The sequence below is a fragment of the Narcine bancroftii genome, chromosome 11 (genome assembly GCF_036971445.1).
Source record: "Narcine bancroftii isolate sNarBan1 chromosome 11, sNarBan1.hap1, whole genome shotgun sequence".
Classification (NCBI taxonomy): Eukaryota; Metazoa; Chordata; class Chondrichthyes; order Torpediniformes; family Narcinidae; genus Narcine; species Narcine bancroftii.
The window spans coordinates 18,385,529-18,405,865 of NC_091479.1; the positions used below are offsets into that span (position 1 = coordinate 18,385,529).

At 39.1% G+C, this 20,337-nt stretch overlaps 1 protein-coding gene across 3 annotated transcripts in view; it reads right to left on the reverse strand.

Annotated features, from left to right (window-relative positions):
• cpeb1a (cytoplasmic polyadenylation element binding protein 1a) overlaps window positions 1-20,337 on the reverse strand; it is a 61,255-nt gene that overhangs the window by 22,722 nt on the left and 18,196 nt on the right. For all 3 annotated transcript variants that reach the window (XM_069902771.1, XM_069902772.1, XM_069902773.1), the window contains exon 3: window positions 5,162-5,347. In XM_069902771.1, the coding sequence (XP_069758872.1) occupies window positions 5,162-5,347 (186 nt within the window). The remainder of the gene's footprint in view (window positions 1-5,161; window positions 5,348-20,337) is intronic.

Genomic DNA, 20,337 nt, shown 5'->3' on the forward strand with positions numbered 1-20,337 from the left:
AAGTATACTCAGCTTCCCTCACAAGATCAGGATCAAAGGCAAGGCTAGAAAGCCTTGGTTTTTGATGGATATTAGGGATCTGGTTCAGAAGAGGCCTGTAACAAGTATAGGCAGCATGGAGAAAATTAGGTACTTGAGTATAAAAATCTCAAATAAACCAAAGATTACTGGGGCAAAGGTGCAGGAAGCACCTTATAAAAATTGCAAGGGGATCTATCCATTAAATCGCCAACTTGGCAATGTAAGGAGGATCCTGACCCTACAATAATGTGTCATGTACTCACCAAAAGTACCTCCAGATATTCAGATGCTGGCCGCCCAGTGACTCTCGCAAGCGCTGACGTCACCAGAATAAGAGGGTCAGCAATTTTTGTTTTCAAATCGCTTGTGGACATGACCTAGGTAAGTTTTACTGGATTCCATCAAGGTTGACTGGGTCAGACCCTTTCAAACAGCCATGCAACTGGGGTGCTAACTGGGCAGATTGCCTAGTTAACCCCATTTTACAAGGCAGTTTGAAAGGGCCTACTGTGAAGTAAAATCCTAAAAGGTTTCTTCAGATATATTAAGAGCAAAAGGATAGTGACAAATCTGGTTCCCTTGAAGATCAGTGGTCAGCTTTGCATGGAGCCAAAAGACTAGAAATGTTTCTTCCCCCCCCCTTCAGTATTCTCTAAAGAAACAGGCAGAGAGTTCTGGGAAACAAGCAGTGATGTCATGGAACCTATACAGATTAAAGAGGAGGACGTGCTTGCTGTCTGAATGCAAACAAGGGTTGATAAATCCCCAGGGCCCGACAAGATATTCCCTCAGATCTTGAGGGAGATTAGTGTAGAAATCACAGGGGTACAAACAAATATTTAGAATGTCCTTAGCCAGGGGTGTGGTGCCGGAGTTTTGGAGAAAGCTCACGTTGTTCCATTGTGAAAAAATGCTCCAAAAGTAACCCTAGAAATTATAAGCCAGTGAGCCTGACATCAATAGTAAGTAAATTATTGGAAAGTGTTCTAAGAGATTGGATGTACAATTATTTGTATAGCCAGGGAATGATTAAAGATAGTCAACATGACTTTATGCGTGGTAAATAGCATTTAACCAATCTTAGTTTTTGAGTTTACTACGAAAATTGACAAAGGCTGTGGATGTTGTCTAAAGGCCTTTAATAAGGCCTCTGACAAGGTCCCACATGGGAGGTTTGTTGGGAAGGTTCAATGCTAGGTAATCAAGGTGAAGTAGTTAACTGGATTCGACAATGGCTGGACAAGAAAAAAGCCAGACAGTAGATTGGAGGCCTGTGACTGGTGGTGGGCCTCCGGGATCAGTCCTGGGATTATTGTTATTGGTCATCTATATCAATGATCTGGATGATATTGTAGTAAATTAAAATTAGTGTTTGCAGAGGACATTAAGAATGGAGATGTAGACAGTAAAGGTTTTCAAAGCTTGCAAAGGGATATGGACCAGCTGGTAAAGTGGGCTGAAAAATAGCAGATGAAATTTACTGCAGACAAGTATGAGGTGTTGCGTTTTGGAAGGACATACACAGTAAATGATAGGGCTCTAAGGAGTGAGGTCGAAGAGGGTTCTGGGAATACAGGTACACAATTCTATGAAAGTGACAACATGTGGAATGGGTTATAAAGAAAGCTTTTGGCATCTTAGCCTTCTTACATCAAAGTATTGAGTACAGGAGTTGGGATGTTATGGTGAAGTTGTACAAAATATTGGCAAGGCCAATTTTGGAATATTGTGTGCAGTTTTAGTCACCTCCCTACAGGAAGGTATCAATAACAGTGTACTGAAAATTTACTGGGATGTTGCCTGGACTTCAAGAACTGAGTTAAAGGGAATGGTTAAACAGGTTAGGACTTTATTCCCTGAAGCAGAGAAGAATGAGGGGAGATTTGATAGAGATTTAAAGTTATGAGGGGGATAGACAGTAAATGTAGATAGGTTTTTTCCATTGAGGGAGGGAGAGATTCAAACAAGACAACATGGGTTAAAGGGAAAAGTTTAGGTAAACATGAGGGGAACTTCAGAGTGGTTGGAATGTGGAACAAGATTCCAGCTGAAGTGGTAGAACTGGACTTGATTTTTAACATTTAAGGGAAATTTGGACAGGTATATGGATGGAAGAGGCATGGAGGGCTATGGATTGAGGGTAGGTCACTAGGCAAGAAAAAGTGGTTTGGAACAGACTAGAGGGGCTGAAGAGGCCTGTTTCTGGTTCTATGGTTCTAAGTACAAGTCCTTGAATACAAGCATTTCCAGATCCCTACAATGCTTCAACTAATTGCACAAATCAAAATGGAAACTTGTTTTCTGAAGCCCAAGCACATCAAAAGCTCACCCTGGTTTTATGAGTGCATCCATCATGATGTTCATTGCAGATTAGAAAAGCTTCAGAAATATGGAAGGTTGGAGCAAGAAAATCAGAAAGGCTAACATGACCCATAATACTAAATTTCATTCGGACTAGCCTCACTGCAACCTCTTGCCTTAGGTTAAAAGCTCAAAAGGTATGAACAAGTTGACCAGGGTCATTCTTTCATCTCTATCAAGCTTTACCACATGCAGCTTTGATGTTTCAAATATACCACCATTACCTGCTGTTACAATATACAAACTAGTGGGAGGAAGAAGATTCTGCATGCTTTAAGTATCTAAATTGTTAGAGGGCAGCAACAAGCAACTGATTGGCTCCAACCCAAGAAATCCATATTTAAAATGGTGGAAATGTGAATAGGATATTCAAAAATATGACCAAGTAGCTAGATCTTGAAGGTCTTCAATTTGCATCTTCATGCATGCAAAATATCAGGACTGATCAGAACCAACTCGTTACATGAAAAATTGGATTTCAAGATTGAAAATAGTCAGATTTTACAATGTCATGAAACAATTATTACATTGGGACCCTGTCCTCCCAGTCATTGAAGCTGACACAATAAGAACATTCAAAAGGGTGAACCTTCAGAAAATGTCCAGTCTAGACTGCATTTGGCAACATCCTTAAAGCTTGCATGGACTCACTTAGTATTTTTTGCAAATATTTTCAAACTCATTGCTATTATCCAAGGTCCCATGACCAATACTCAATGGCACTTGCATTAGTTATGATGAAGTGCTTCAACAAGTGGGATAACTAGCATTTCAACTCTTGCCTTAGGAAGGACCTGGACTCACCACTACAGAAGGTCAACATCACTATGAATTAGGTCATCTGGACCACAAAAAACACCTACATCAGGTTGTTGTTCATTGGCCATTGATTATTTTGCTTGCGTTGAATACTGAGCAAACTCGTGGATCGGTCGGTGACTTTGCAATTGGATCAACTTCCTCAGCAGAAGACCCTGGTGCAGATGGGCAACATCACCCCTTCCCTGCTGAACAGGGACACTTCAAGATGATTAGTGCCCTGTTCTATTCCAAGATAACAAGGTTCTGCACTTAGGCCACCTCTATTTTCACTAACATCACATGAAAAGTCAGAATGTAAAATGGAGTCAGAAACTATTGCCAGAACAATCTTGCACCCAACTTCAGTCAGACCAACGAGCTTATTTAAGGTTTTAGGAGGACGACTGATGCAGAGGGTTAGCAGTCTCAATTTCTTAAGCAACCACATTGGGGACCTCTGAGGCCACACAAGTTCTTCTCATTGTCAGCAGATTCAGCACAAATACGATCGGACTGCTACAGATTACGATGTAAATAAAGTATACAGATTAGCTGCATCAGTACCTGGTAATAAGCAGAAAGCAGAAGAAAATAAACCTACCCAAGACTATCACTGACACCAATCTGTCATCCACTGAAATCTGTGAGACACTGCCTCAAGAATCAAGCCATAGGCTCCCTGCACCTTGGTCACCCTACCTTCAGGCAGAAGATACAGAAGCCTCAAGTCCAGTACCCCTGGGTTAAAGAATAACATGCCCATAGCTATCAGGCACTTTAAATCTTTTGATACTACCTTAAATACTAATCCAGACCAAAGCTATGTACCATCCACCAATTGAAAAGGTAAATATTTCTCTTTTATATTGGTATATTTTACATAAAAATGCAGCTAAAGAGAAATCATCATGTACAAGTGCAATGATCTTTCAATGCTGGAGAAACTCAAGTCAAACACCTCCTTTATATAGCAAATAATTAACTGATGCACCTTGATAAAGGGTTCAAGCTTGAAATGTCAGTAAATGTACCTTTGTTATAGAAGGAGTGGATGACCTGTTGAGTTTCTCCAGTATTGTTTTTACTTTATTGTCTACAGATTTTTATGTTTTACTTCAATGCTGAAAACTTTGGTCCAATGCAAAAAAAACTTTCTATTCAAGAGTTCAATTTGATCTGCCATCTTGAAAATATTGATAAACCCCAGAGAATCATGGCAAGGAAAAAGTACCAGTTTCACTCGTTTCAAACTGAACACTTATTAGAATAAAGTTACTTCTTTACATCAAGTGAAAGATAGGTTAAATAGACTACAGATCAGCCAACCATACAAAGGCAGCTAAGTGCTGCTGTTACAGGCGTAATCACCTACAACTCAAACATCTGCAGCCTTCAATCTATTACTGTATGGGTTCCAGCTGTTTTGGGGCAGGTTGGAAGAAAGGTGATGAGGAAAATTGTATGGTAGAAAAGAACAGCAGTCAGCATAAGCAAATAGACTAGCACATCAAGGTTGTTGCTACTGGTATGCAGCTATAAATGATCAACTCCACAAAACATTGCAGGGTTTGATTTTGAAAAACATTAGGATTGCAACTTTAAACCAAAACATTGTCTGAAGCCAAGCATTAATTTTTGAAGTGGTTAATCAGATTAATGCTCAAATTACAAGGAATACAAATAGTTTAAATAAAGCTTGCATTACCAAGCACATTTGCAATTCTTACTGCTATCAATGTGACTCATTGCTATGTGGCCTGATACAGTTGTATATTTCGCATCAAAATCTCATTTTTAAAAGATATTCATGGACAGAGACAAAGCAAAAATGACAGGGTTACAGGCAAATTTACAGCTTTGACAATATACAAGTTTAAGCATTTGACTGAACATCACAATTATTTACCCAATCCAAAAACCACAAAAATAAGCTACATAGGGAACAGCATTGTCAAGAACAGATTCAAGTTACACTCACCTGAACAACCCGCAGATACTGCAGTATCAGAGTCTTGGGTACTCCATGGTCGGTCCCACCCAGTCAGATTTAGGGATTGAAGGCCCAAACACAAGTCCATGGTGTCTGGGAGGCCTCGCGATGAATCCTGTGCAGATGTGGGAAACAACATCCTGCTGCTAGCTCCTGAGTCAGTTTTATTCAAATCTACAGAGAGAAATTACAAGCATTAAGATCACACCTAGTTTCATCCCATCTGTCCAGCTCTCAACTTGTGAATGCACCATACAAAGCTGCTATGCATTTTGCATTAGTGGTTTGGCATATGACTGAACAGCTGATGCACTCTACAATCCTGTAAATTACTTCAGTGCAAGAACAAATTTCAAAATTTCAATTCTATCCTGAAGTGCAAGGATCGTTGCACTGAAAGCAGCTTGCAGGTTCTGCAACAGAAGCAGACTGTAATGTTAACGGCTGCACCACACATTCTCCTCCCCTTCAATGCTTGGTCCTGGATAACCTCCAACTGCTTGCTACAGCCCTGATTCAGCAAATGCTGAACAATTCTGCTGGCATAGTGTCTATTTACTTCAAAAGTGCCCAACATGCTGAACACAATTACTTAATGTGTGGTAGTGATGCCATCTGGAGGAGGCGCTCTTCTGTTTAAGGAAGCAAGATAGAATTTTGAAGATCGATATTCAGCACATTCTGTACAGTAGTCAGGCATTTCTCTGGAAGCTTCCAGGAGTGGCATTTACTGGCTTTTATTTTTACTGGAGCAAGTTTATTTGGTTTTCATTTTCTGGCTTCAGATTACTGAATGGTTCTGCTTTGAGAGGTTGCTCATGAACAGGTGGGAAAAATATTTACAACACCAAAGTCACATTTCAAATGGAATAGCAGTTGCACTATGAATCAAACAGAAATGTACCATTTACCTAGCACCAGTTTTCTTCAGTCACACTGGCAAGACCAGTATTACAGCAGACAAAAACAATTCCATGTTCCAATGCACTTTTTTTTTTAATATATAAACATGAATCTTAATTGACCATGGTGATTACACTTTACTACTACAATCCACCTGAAAGTCTTACTGTTAAGAGTTACAGAATTTTGACCTACTAAACAAGTGAAATAGACTGAAGAATTTGTGTGCTTATTGGTCATCTTTCTTGAAGACTGCAGATTTGCAAGTTGATATCTTAAGTTGGAGACCCATTGCAGTGCACTTGATTACGGTAAAATACTTAGCGGTGCAACAAGTGAACGTTGTTTAATGAGATGCCAAGTGGTTACTTGGTTTAATACATTGAATTTTAATTTAGAAATAAAGCAGCAACAGCCCTTCATGCTGCCCAAATATACCCATGTGACCAATTAACCTATAATCAACTTGAACCCTGTACATCTTTGGAATAGGGACGGAAACCAGAACACCTAGAGAAAACTGACACAGGAAGAACATCCAAACAGCACGAGATCCGAACCTGTGTTGTCAGCGTAATATCATTGCACTAAGCAAGCTGTCCTAACATTGCTGACCTTCATCTCAACTGGATGTGAAAAGCAATGGAACATCATGTTCTTTTATTGCAGATAAATTTGGGGCAAGTTATTCAACCAAATTGTCAGTCTAGCTCAGCTTCCAGTTAAATGTGACTAAGGGAGTCAGATCTTGTTCAACATCAAGATGGGCATCTCATTTGTGAAACCATATTGTTGCCTATAATAAGATCATGCAACTCATCTTTGGAATGTTGGCCTATCAGGTTTAAATGAATCTACAGATTTTGACAACCAAATCTAAGCAGGTCACCCATTGTTCAATATCACTGTAATACTCCTGCTCGAGTGGATACAGACTAGGGTGGCAATTGGCCACCATGAATCCTTTGTGCCAATCTGTAGTCCTGTAGCTCAACATTTCCCTCTGTCAAGAGTATATTCAGATGGAGGTAAACTTGTAGCAACAAAGGGAATTGATCAATTGAGTGATCAGGAAAGTAGAACTGAGCTTGACAGAGGGAAATGTTGAGCTACAGGACTACAGATTGGCATGGCACATAATAGTGGACAAGAACCATTGGACCTCTAAGTCATTAGATCCATCCCATTTTGTTCCAGCAGCAAGATGGTGATGCCACCCTCTTCAATCCTTGAAAGACAACCCAAGTTCTAGAAACTGGCAGAGGAAAAATCTCAGATCCCATTACAATTTTTAAGTGTCAGAAATTTAGACTATTGGCCAAGCCTGCTTAATGTCCCCCTCGAAACAAACCCACTAAGCCAAGAAACCAGAAGTACTTGCACAGAACCAAATTTGTAAATTACACAACTGTTGCAGTTTTAACACGAGTTCTGGTGTGCAGCTGTTCACCCCACTTTGCCATTAGTATGATTTTGATTAACATTTCCAAATGACTATTCTACCCAAATGGAAGATTACCTAAAATTAGATCAACAGAAGTCATGGAATACATTACAACTTGCCTATTAATAAACATTCCACAAAGCACCTCAGGACAAGACTGAATGGTCAAGCTCAAGGCTGTACAATAGAAGTCTCTTTGCCTCATCCCCCAAAGGTATTAGCTCTACTTTGAGATTCCCTGAAGAAAACAACCCATCAGCATTTTGGCCCAGTTTCCAAAAGATTGCCTGCCCCACTCCATTCCAAGAATCAATCTACCCTGCAACAACTCCTGGTAACTTAAGCTTTCAATTTTAAATATATAAATTGGAGTTACAAGCACTACTAGTGCAAGGGTTTGCATGTCCCCCAAATGCTTGCAACACCGTCACTCCCAAATTGCAAGGTCAACCAATTTGCTGTTCAATTGGCTCCAACAGTAGCCACTAGAAAATAAACCCAACCTTAAAAGGTCATGCATACATTTGAAATTGGAAGGATGCATGTGGGGTTTAAATACATATTTTTGACTGAAGGGTAAACTTGACAAGGCAAGTTCTGAGGGTAGTTTTGGGCCTGCACTGGAGCCAAAGGATCAGACCATGCTTGTTATACAATGAAAACTAATTGTGAAGGCCTGGTTCAAAGTCAAAGATGATTGAATTTTGTATTTCAGACAAAATGGGGCCATTATTCATTTTTAGTTTGCTGGAAAGGCAAAATTGAAACCAAGTGAACTGGTAAACAAGGTCAGTCCAATGAGAAGCAAAAGAGTGGACTTCAAAAAGCAGTCATATTCTAGAAAAAATTCCAAGAAGTCAATTCTGATACATGATAAAGCTCAACTATGTAAAGGTGTCAAGTCAAAAGATTGCCCAAAATATGAAAGAGTAAGAGGTTAAGTCAGTGCAAAATAACTGAGCATTCATCTTGTAGGAAGAACCAAATCAGCTGGTAAATTGATTGGACAGATATTTTGTATTAGTCCTTTTTTAATATTTAAACAGTTACAGACCATTTTGGCCCACAAGTCTGTGCTGCTCAATTTACCGACACCCCTCGTACATTTTGAATAGGGATAGGAAACCCAGAGCTCTGGGGAAAACCCATGCAGACACAGGAAGAATGGGGAAAACTCCTCAGACAGCATGGGATTTGAACAACAGTCCCAATTGCTGGTGCTGTGAAGGCTGTAAAAATCTAAAATTGGAAAGAGACCCTTTGGAAAATTACAATCACTGAAAGTACCAAGTATTGGAGCTACAAGCCTTGGGGTCCTGGTGAATTTATTTCCAGGTATTTGTGGCAAGAACTAGCAGAGAAGCTGGCTTTAATTTTCAAAAATTCAGGGAATCTTCTATTAGATTGGCATACAGCAAGTGAACCTTTTGCTCAAGGATATCAAACAGGAAATTTTCGGCTACTTATCTTACCATATCACAAAAGCCATTTGGAACATTCAAGTTAATCTACAAAAAGATCCTTGTTAAAGGGAAGTAATATTTAATCAAATTTATGCAAGGTTTAATAATGTGAATAAACAGGAAGTTGATGGATAACATTTGGGATTTCCAGAGGACATTTGACAAGGTGCCAGTTCAAAGTTAATTGTAGAACAATTAATGGTGATACAGCATTAATAGAATTAGTTTGATTAGAATATTCTCAATGAGAGCAAAAGGTGATCATGGATAGAAAAGAAAATGAAATGGAAGTTAATCAGATCAGCCATAATCTTGTCAAATAGCAGAGCATCCCAAGGTGCAGATTGGTGCATCTTGCATCTCATGAGAAGTACTGTGATGTATGCAATTATGTAATTTGTTCCAAGTTCCTAAATGTGCAAAATGACTACACTATCAAGGCAATTTTTTTTAGCATTATCCATAGTACCTCAGCTAATATTTGAAAATGTGTCACAATCTTCTGTCCTTTTAAAAAAAGCAGTCAATCCTTATCTGACAAAGATTACACCTTGAGTACAGAATTCCTACGTCTGCAGCACTCAAAAGTTTACCCACTCAATTCTTTGTATTAAACCTGTATTAGGTGAAGGCTTTGGGCTCAAGCCAAATACATCTTAGTGATCAAAACACCAGATGACTGTTTAGAGGGTTACTGAGGTAAGCTAACACCATTCAAAGGCAATTTTCTCCTATCCATCTGCAGCTTATAACCATTTTTACCCTTCCTAGCTCTGAAGGTACTTAACCCAAACACTGTCCAACTCAGTTATTTCTGATTTATACCACTTCCTGTCTGCTCTGTGATAGGCATAACACAGGCAGCATGCATAATCATAAACACTTGTTACAAAAGCCAGAATTAACCCAAAAATTGATTTGTACTTTGCTTGAAGCCAAAATACACTAATAAGCAATTAGTAAAGTGAACACCAAGGTCACGGAGATCCGGCAAAGCTGAGCGCAAACCTCAATCTACAAAAGATAGGAAATCTAGCAATAAGAGTGGATTTTAGTCCTCTGTCCACTCTTATGTAATGGGATAGACCAAGTCTTAATATCTTTCATTAATGCTGATATCCTGATTTCCACATTAGTAAATAGCAAATGACAAATTAGAGCTTTATTTTATTAAATATACACAGCCACTGCATTCCAGGAAATTGTCATTTTCCCCAGAACGCATGATGTATTAAAAAGGTCAGAACAGGAATTCTGATATTTTACCTCCTAGAGCCCGAGTAAATTTCCCAGTCTAAAAACTGCAGGCATTCTGTGAACAGGCTAACAAATAACACATCAATGATGTGCATTGCAAGCCCTGCCTCTAATTAGATCTCCAAACCAGTGCAAGGCAACTGAATTTTGATTGTTTGTGCTTTCTTTAAATCCATTTCCTGGCTTACAACTAATTCCTTTGCGACAAGATTACTCTGCAACCATGTGCAAATGACATCTTGAAGACTGAAGCTATGGTTTTGCTCCATAAATTTAATATCCATTTCCATTCTTTCCTGCAGTTCTGATATACTTTTCCATTAGAACAGGACTCGAACTAAAGAGCATTTCCTCAAAATTCAGGGAGCAAAATACAGACAAGGAACTGCCTTTTTTTAAAAAACTAATTTGTGAAATTCTGACCAAGGACACTGCAATGGGCAGCCTCATTTAGTGTACTTAACAAGAATATTGGAATTAAAGGTTTAATGGGTAAGTGGAGCAGAGTCCAGACAGATTAGCCATGTTCTTACTGAATGACAGAACAGGCTTGGTTGTGTTGGGGTGGGAGGCAGTAGATACAGGCTATAAGGTGTATTCCCATGGTACAGGAAACTATATTGAGGGGGCAGACATGATTTGACTCAATAGCAAACACCACAATTCCACATTTATATCATCTGATGACTACACCAAAATGTATTGGCCAGACAAGATCCAATGGACATCAATGAAGAGTTTTAAATGGGCAATCTCCTCACCACAAGCTCTAGAGAACTAGAAATTAGAATAATCCATTACTCACATCACATTTTAGTTTCTTAGAAGTTTGTCACTCAATTTCAACATGTTCTCCCTCTTCACAGTAAAGTTTATCTACTTTAGTATCAATTATGGCTTTGTAAATAAGCATGCGACATATGGTTGCCTCTGTGGCACTTGTGCATGCAAAAGCCCACTAAATTTAAAAAGTTTGAAAAATGGATTTCTGCAATCTGGATTTTTTGGATACTACTGTACAGGAATACCCGCTTTTTGCAAGTTTGCTTTTACTAAAGCATCAAGTGTTTGAGGATGTACACACATCCCAAGCAGCTCTTCCCTTCTCTTACATCTAGTCTCCTGTACCTCCCACACCAACCTCCAAAGACTCACCCCAACAATACTGTGTACATATTATTTGTACTTTACAGGCTGTGTATTTATATCATTCCTGCTTTTAATAAATGTCAGTGTTATTTTAAACTATTTTTCCCATAGAAACCAGTGATAATCATTTCTTCACTATGCCATTTCAGCTTTCGAAAGGTTCCTTAGGAATACGTTTCACAAGCTAAGTATACTGTACTAGTTCATTCATCATTTGGTAAGTACCAATACAAAGCAGAGAGTGCTTTTCAAATTCAAGCACAAATATGTTAATATGATGAGCTTACATCTCCAAGCACAATTTAAAATGTTCCTTTTTAAAAGGCATCTATTTAGATCAGCACAGAGTTTATGGTTTTCATCAAGGATGACCACTTTATATTGGTTACCACATTTGCATTAATTTTCATTAATGTCTGGTAGACACTGATAATGAAGCAAGTACCCATGAACCAGAATTCACATACAAGGGCTTGTGCAAAATAATTTACCCAAGGCTTCAACTGCTTTATCCAGTAGCCTCCAATTGCATTGTTGGTCAAAAATAGTGAAGCATCTTAATTAGTTCTGGCAACATGTTCCACTCCACATGTTTAAATACTTTAAACCAGCCATTCTCAACTTTTTTTTTTTAAAAACTATTTCCCCTTAGAACTGTTCAAAGTTTATAGCCCCCCCCCTATCATTTAGTTTCTTCTATACTTTTTTCCTACCCACTACATAATTTTTTTTTTTTTTTTTTAAATTTCATCACCTCTTCAGGTCCTGCAGCTCCCAGGGGACTGTATGGCTCATTGAGAATGGCCATTTTAAACCAATATACCAGATCAGCTTTGTTTTGAGTACATACAAACCTGAGTTTTCTTCCCCCCTGAAGATGCAGAATTACCACTAATTGGTAGTGCAAAAAAAATAAACTGCACAGCATATAAACAAAAGAACTATAATAAGAAAACTGACTAATACAGAAAACAAAAAAAATTCAATTAAGTGCACAAGAGTCCTTAAATGATTGAGTTTGTTGTTGAGTCTGGTGGTGGAGGGGTAGCAGCTGTTCCTGAACCTGGTGGTGTGAGTCTTGTGACATCTATACCTTTATTTCCTGATGGCAGCAGCAAGAACAGAGCATGTTCTGGTGGTGTGGATCCTTGATTATGCTGCCCTTAGACAGTAGCATTCCCTGTAGATGTACTCAATAGGGTGGAGTGTTTTGTCAGTGATGTCCTGGGCTGCATCCACTACCTTTTGCAGGGCTTTACAGTCAGGAGTATCGGTGTCCCCATACCAGACCATGATGCCAATCAGCACACCTCCAGAAATTTGCCAGGGCAGGGTTTCTGGTGTCATACCAAACCTTCACAAACTCCAAGTAGAAGCACTGACTTGCTCTCTTCAGGATACCATTGGTGTGTTGGGTCCAGGAAATATAATCTGAGATAGTGACCCCAAGAATCTAAATTTTCTCACCCTCACCATCTCTGATCACTGGATTTTACTCCTCTTGCCTTTCCTGAAGTCAATAATTAGCTCCTTAGTTTTGGTGATATTGAGTGCAAGGTTATTGTTGGTGCACCATTCAGCCAAGTTTTCAATCTCCATCCTTTATGCTGGCTCATCCCCTTCCTTTATACAACCTATTACCATGGTATTGTCAGCAAATTTGTAGATGGTGCTATTGTTGTACCAAGCCACAGTCTTAGGTGTAAAGTAAAGCAGGGGGCTAAGGACAACCCTGTGGTGCTCTGGTACCAATAAAGATTGTAGAGAAGTTTTTAAACTAACCTTCACAGATGGTGGTCTCAAGGGGAGGAAATCCAGGATCCAATTACACAGTGGGACATTAACTCCCAGGTTTTGGAGTTTGCTGATCAGTTTTATGGGGATGGTGGTGTTAAATGCTGAACTGTAGTCAATAAAGAGCATCAGGTATGCATCTTTGCTGTCCAGGTGTTCTAGGGCTTTAACCCAATAAGATGGCATCTACCATACACCCGTTTCTACAATAGGCAAACTTGAATGGAATGATGTCAGTGCTCAGACAGGCCTGATCAGCAGCCTTTCAAAACACTCCTCTGTTGAGGATACAAGTGCTACTGGTCAATCATTAAGGCAGGTTACTTCACTCATCTTGGGCACCAGTAGGATTGATGCCCATTTGAAGCAGGTGGGTATCATGCCCTGCTGGAGTGAGATATTGAAGATATCTGCAAATAGCTTGGTCAGCACAGATCTTTAATACTCAATCCATGCCAGATGCTCTCCTCAGATTCACTCTCCTTAAGGCAGCATGCACACCCTCCTCCGATATGAACAGGATGGAATCATCAGGGGTTGTGGGGTTTTGGTGGTTAGTGTTGTCAAGCTGTAGAAGTCATGGAATTCTTCTGTGAGAGAAGCTTTGCCTTCTGCTACTTTATTGGATTTTGTTTTGCATTTAAGCCCTGCTGCAGCTGTCTCTCATTTCCATTTTCACCTAGAATCTCTGCTTCGCCAGAGAGATGGCTTTCTGCAGGTCATACCTGCTTCTACTGTACTGATCTGGGTCTCCAGACTTGAATGCCTGCAGTCTGGTGCTCAACAAATTCCAGATTACATTGTTCTTACAGGTATCTGGATCAGTAGCAGAAATAACTAAAATCAATTCTCCTAATTACTTCTCTTATACACATTCCTTTGTATAATCTTTGCATTTATAGGGATTAAGTTTCAAAAAAACTTAATATTGCAATTTTCAAAAACGAGCATCTTCATGTCTCAAGAGAAGCCAGTTGAAAATATTAATTCTCCCTCAGAAATGTTATTCCATACCTCAAATTTTCAAGTAGAAAGTTAAAAATTCAAGCACAAATATGGTATTTTAACAGCTATAATGCACGAGTTAACCATAATTGGCATTTTGGTCCCATTTTCACCTGTAATCGTGCCACCGGCACCTCAAAAGCTTTGCCGTCTTTATGCACAAGTGAAGATTACATGCAACATTCTGAAACAATTAAAATTCAGCATGAACAAAATTTTCCATGAATCATTTATTACCAGCTCAGTTTCAAAAGTGCAAAAAGGGTTTTTTGCTTTCATTGTTCAAAAGCAAAATGTTCAAGCACATTATAAACCAGGACTTGTAGCAAAGTTCAACCAGTATCAATGCTCACAGATTTAAATATGCTCATTCTTTAACAAAAATTACACGCACACTAGACTGTCAGAAAATAAATTCAGAATCTTAGGTGGCCCAAAAGTTGCACTTTTAATAATCCAAGCAATTGGCTCAAAAGACTTGTAGTAAACTCAATCATTTATTTCCTCACTAAATTTAACCTTCTAAATGCTGGATTTAAGACAAATGTTAAATGCAACACCAAAATTCACCAAGTTTCAACTTGCTCATTCCCCAATTTGTTACAGAAATTCCAGCTTGCTGCTCTATGGCCTAAATTGGAAATAGGAGGAGATTAATTCTAGCTTTATTCATCATTCAAGCTGCTCATTCATCTCTCCTTCATTTAACATCTATAATGTCCTGATAACTACTTGTGGTGTTGAAAGTCACCCAGGAACAGCTATACCTGGAAGTGTCTAAACCTCTGGCAACTGTGAATCCCATTTCAACTGAATCATTCATCTTCAACAACTTTAAATCTTTCATTCAAGTTTCCAATTCTTTGACGATTTTGAAATGCAGGAGTGCATCATACAGCATGGAACAAGCCTTTCCAACCCAAACTTACCTGTGCCTTCCTGAGCATCTGGCCCAAAATATCTCCAAATGTTTCCTACTTGGGTACCTGTCCAAATGTCTGAAACAGTTATTATACTCCCTTCTACAATACTCAATTTGGCAGCTCATTCCACATGCCCATCACCTTCTGAAAAACTTGGAGGAGTCACATGATGGAGTAGTGGCCGGTAGGGGAACTCCAGCCCTCTCCAGAAAAGTTAAAAAAGAGAAAAAGCAAAGGCACAAACTTAAAAACCAAAACAAAGTGAAAGTAAAAGTGTGGAGAAAATGGCAGCGAAGAAAGAAAAACCAAAAACGGGAAGAAAAGAAGGAAAGACGTCCGAAGAAGGTGAAGCCCTTACCTGTCCGAAGAGGCCCGCCGCAGAGAGAGAAGCCCGTTCCCTCAGGTCAGTGGAAGTCCCGGGCTCGGGACTACAAAAATGGCTCGCAGAGCCGAGTAAAAGTGCGCAACCGCGCATGAAAAAAACACTGACGGGAGGGGGGGGAACAGCTGCGGAGTCGATCTCCACAGCTGAGAGAGACACCTACAGCACAGCAGCAGGTGCAGAACACAGACAATAACGACAACAAGAAAGAAAAGGGTAAAAAGAAAACAAGGAAACAACAGATGGTCAATCCAGAGGAAGAACAGAAAGAAGTGGAAGAAGAAGAGAAAGGCAAGACAATGGATGTATCTTTTTTTAAAGAATATATGGAATCAGTGAAAGAATGGCAATTACAAGAATTTAATGAGATAAAAAGAATTAAGAATGCAGAAGAAAAAATGAATAAAATGGAAATGGCCATATCAGAGTTAGGAAAAAGAGTGGAAAATATGGAAAAACGAGAAACAATTGTAGTAATGGAAGACTTAAAAGAGAAATTAGAAGAATCTAATAAAAAAGCTAAAGAAGCACAGGAGCTGTTAGCTCAGAAGATAGATATAATAGAAAACTATAATAGAAGAAATAATATAAAGATAGTGGGCCTTAAGGAAGATGAAGAAGGCAAGAATATGAGAGAATTTATAAAAGAATGGATCCCCAGGGTCCTGGGAAGACCAGAATTACAGGAAGAAATGGAAAGAGAGGGCACATAGAACACTAGCCCCGAAACCACAACCGCAGCAAAAACCAAGATCCATTTTAGTAAAATTCTTAAGATATACAACAAGAGAAAATATATTGGAAAAAGCAATGAAGAAAGTAAGAGAGGACAAAAAGCCACTGGAATATAAAAGTCAAAAAAATTTTTTCTATCCAGACATAAGTTTTGAACTCCTGAAGAAGAGGAAGGAGTTCAATACAGCGAAAATGATCTTATGGAAAAAAGGATACAAGTTTATGTTAAGGTACCCAGCGGTACTTAAAATAGTTATTCCAGGGCAACAAAACAGACTAATCTCGGATCCAGAGGAAGCAAGGAAATTGTGTGTGTGTGTGTGTGTGTGTGTGTGTGTGTGTGTGTGTGTGTGTGTGTGTGTGTGTGTGTGTGTGTGTGTGTGTGTGTGTGTGTGTGGTGTGTGTGTGTGTTTAATAAGGGAGGGAAATGGAATAGAGGGAATAAGGAGGGAATTAAAAGAGTGACCTTTGTTACATATGAAAATTGAAATCTTTTCTGGGGGGCTGGGTGGGGAGGAGTTACAGTCACTGCAAAATCAGCTGACGTTTGCGAGTGAATTCGCAAATCCAAATGGAGAGGGGAGATGTGGTTGTCCGACAAGGGATAAAGGGCAACTCAGGAGGGGGAGGGGAGAATGGGGTTAAAGAAGTTTTAAATAGGAGAATAAGGAAAATGTTTGATGTTTTAGAAATGTTGTCTTATAGTGTTCAAAACAAGCAGAAATGGATAAGGAAAGGTGATGGAGAAACAGAAAGGGAAGATAAAGTATAAAATGGCTATGCTGAACTATATGACTTTAAATATTAACGGAATACATAACCAAATTAAAAGGAAGAAACTGCTAAATTTACTGAAAAAAGAAAAAATTGATATAGCATTTGTGCAAGAAACACATTTAACTGAATTGGAGCACAAGAAATTAAAGAGAGATTGGGTAGGACACGTAACAGCAGCGTCGTATAATTCAAAAGCAAGAGGAGTAGCTATATTAATTAGTAAAAATGTGCCAATTAAAATAGAAGAGGAAATAATAGATCCAGCAGGGAGATATGTTATGATAAAATGTCAGATATATTTGAAGTTTTGGAATCTACTCAATGTAGATTCACCCAACGAAGAAGATCAAAAGTTTATGCAAGATAATTTTTGAAGATAGCAGATACGCAAGGGAACATATTAATAGGAGGGGATTTCAACCTGAATTTGGATTCAAATATGGACAAAACCTTCTGAAAAACTTGCCTGTCCCTTTTGAATATTTCCTCATTTATCTTAAACCTATGCCCTCTAGTGTTAAGACTTCCCTAACTGGGAAAAGACTTACTCATGCCCCTTCACTCCAGACTATCCAGTGTCTCCTTGCAACTCAATCCCTCCAGTTGCAGAATATCCTTGTGAAACCTTTCTAGGTGAATTACATTTTTGTGGCAAAAACCACACAACCTTCTAGGTGTTGCCTCATCATCTTGTAGAGCTGCATCACTCCTACTCTTGTACTCCATACAGGTTTACCCTTCTTTACAAATACTCACTTTATACAAATTTGCTTTTAAGAAACCTGTGTTTGCTTCTATGAAAGGATTTTCACTTTTCCCAGTCTCTTGTACTTCCCACCACCCCAAACTCCAAAGACTCAGCCTAACTACACTGTGTACATACAGCCTCATTCCTGCTTTTAATAAATGTCAGCGTTTCGGTTTTGTGTTATTTGGTAGATTTTTTGGAGTCTGGGAACAAAAAATGGTCACGAAAGTCAATGATAATCACTTCCTCATTTTGCATCATTTCCACTTTCAAAAAGTTCTAAAGGAACACTAGTAAAGCAGATTATACCTGTACCACTAGTGATGAAGGCAAGTATGTCATCTGCATGCTTCCCTATCGATGTCACCATTTGCAAGGGACTATGTACTTTTATCTCCAGACCTCCATTCAACAACCATTCCCAGGGCTCCAGTTAATTTGGTGTATTCTTGGGTCAACTTCAATATTTACCCTCCGTGCTTGCACTTGTACACAAAAAATTAAGCAGTCAACTTATTCCTTCACTCTGCAACTCAAAGCACTTGAACATCACAAGCATTTAAACAATAATGTTAGAACTTTGGAATACATTTAGTCATGGACATCAAATCCCAACAATGAGTACAACTCATTCCAGTACATCTATTTTGACATACTGAATTTATAGCTACATTAAATTTTCACAAGGAATGAAATGCATACTACTTGCACTTAGCCCTAACTAGAACTATAGTTATTTTACATCAATTTTAATTGAACTAATTCCACAGATGAAGCACTAATCTACAGCCAAATTCGCTCTCTGGAATTGATGCAAGTGTGGTCTTCACCGCAAACATTGCAATGCTCACCTCCACCTTGAGCCGTGAACCAATTTTAAATGAGAAAGCATACAACTTGCAGCTGCATTAATTTACAATGTCGAGATTTTAATTAACCAGATTAGTACTTTAACCACTGGAATCTAGGAAAGAGTTGTAATCTGCACAGTGACATTATATCCAAATAACTCATGATGTGGGTGAATCTTTTATATACCAAATGGAGAATCAGACCAAAGTCTCATTATAAGTACAGCATCTGCACTAGGGACACATTTGAGGTCACAAAGTCTTTTTCCCTGCATTGAAGGGCTTCACGTATCAAGTCTGCATTTTATTGCCCTAACCCCAATTGCCCTCAGGGTGGTGGGAGCAAGATGCCTTAACTGGTGCAGTCCAATGCTAGTGAGCTCCAAGATTGTTGACAGCAATACATTTTTAAGTCAGGAAAGAGAGGCTTGGAGAATTTCCAAGTGGTGTTCTTAAATTTAATTTTTAAAAAAATTTGTACAGCACAGTAACAGGCCCTTTTGGCACACAAGTTCCTTCTGCCCAATTTTCCTACAATACATTTTGAATAGGAGGAGGAAACCCACACAGACATGGGGACAATGTACAAATTTCTCAGACAGGAGATTCTAACCTCAATTCCAGTCATTGGCACTGGAACAGCATTGCACTAACTGCTCTGCCAACTGTGCTGCCCTCATGCTTTAAGTGGCGCTTTCAATCAACTCAATGCAAACAGATCCATTCACTGCACAGCTGCTTCAGCAAACTTTCTGCACAGTGCATGCTACAAGGAACAAATTTTTTAAAAATGAAGCAACTTCAAGTGACCCACTTCAGTGGGCCAGTGATGCAGGATGTGCAAATTACCCAGTAAGTAATGAAGTGAACTGCAATAATCTGAATGATAAACATGCAGAATTTGCAAAAAAGTTAGATTCTAAGAGGCATCAAGAAAGGCTTACTTTTTAGCTGGGCCTATTCATATTTGATCCAAATCTATTAGTAACATTGAAAGTAAATGACGAGACCAGTTCAACTTTCTTTGAAAATAGTACATGGCTAGCCATTAGGTTCCACTGCAGACAAACATTCAAGTGTGCACCTCATTCTGCTTTCCAATTGAAAGCTTCAGAACCAAAAATGAAGTAGTCAAACTCAAGTGCTTGATGACCAAAGGGAAAATATTGAGACAAAGATTTCTTAAACAAAATCCCATAAAATTAACAAGTCAGATAAAACTCCAGTTAGACATTTTGTTTGGCTTCCGAGTACCAAACGACTTCAAGTTTTTATATGGACGAGGCTGCACAGAAGCAAAAAAAAATCAGCCAATAGCTTGATGGGGTTGTAATATGCCTTTCTGTTGTCATTTTATTAAATGCATGAACAATGAAGCAACAACACAATGTGCAAGCTTTGAACATTTCAGCCAAGACCTCTGGAGAGGCTCCAAATCAGCTGCACTTCCATAGCACCTGCACTTTTCAATGTGCAGCTTGTGAGCTTTCAATTGGAAAGGACAGGAATCAGCAGGCATCTGTGGAAAGCAAAAGGCAGTTGACATTCAAGTTTAGCTCTTAAGGTGTGTTAAAAATCAGACCACAGAAGGTGGGGGTGAGAGGAAGGGAAGGAGTACAGGGGGGGGTGGGGGGGAAGAAGAAGAGAAAGAGAAAGGAGCTGAGAGACCATAGGGGAGGGTCATAGGACTAAAACAGCTGATGAGAGGTGGAGGGGCTGGGGAGCAGGATGAA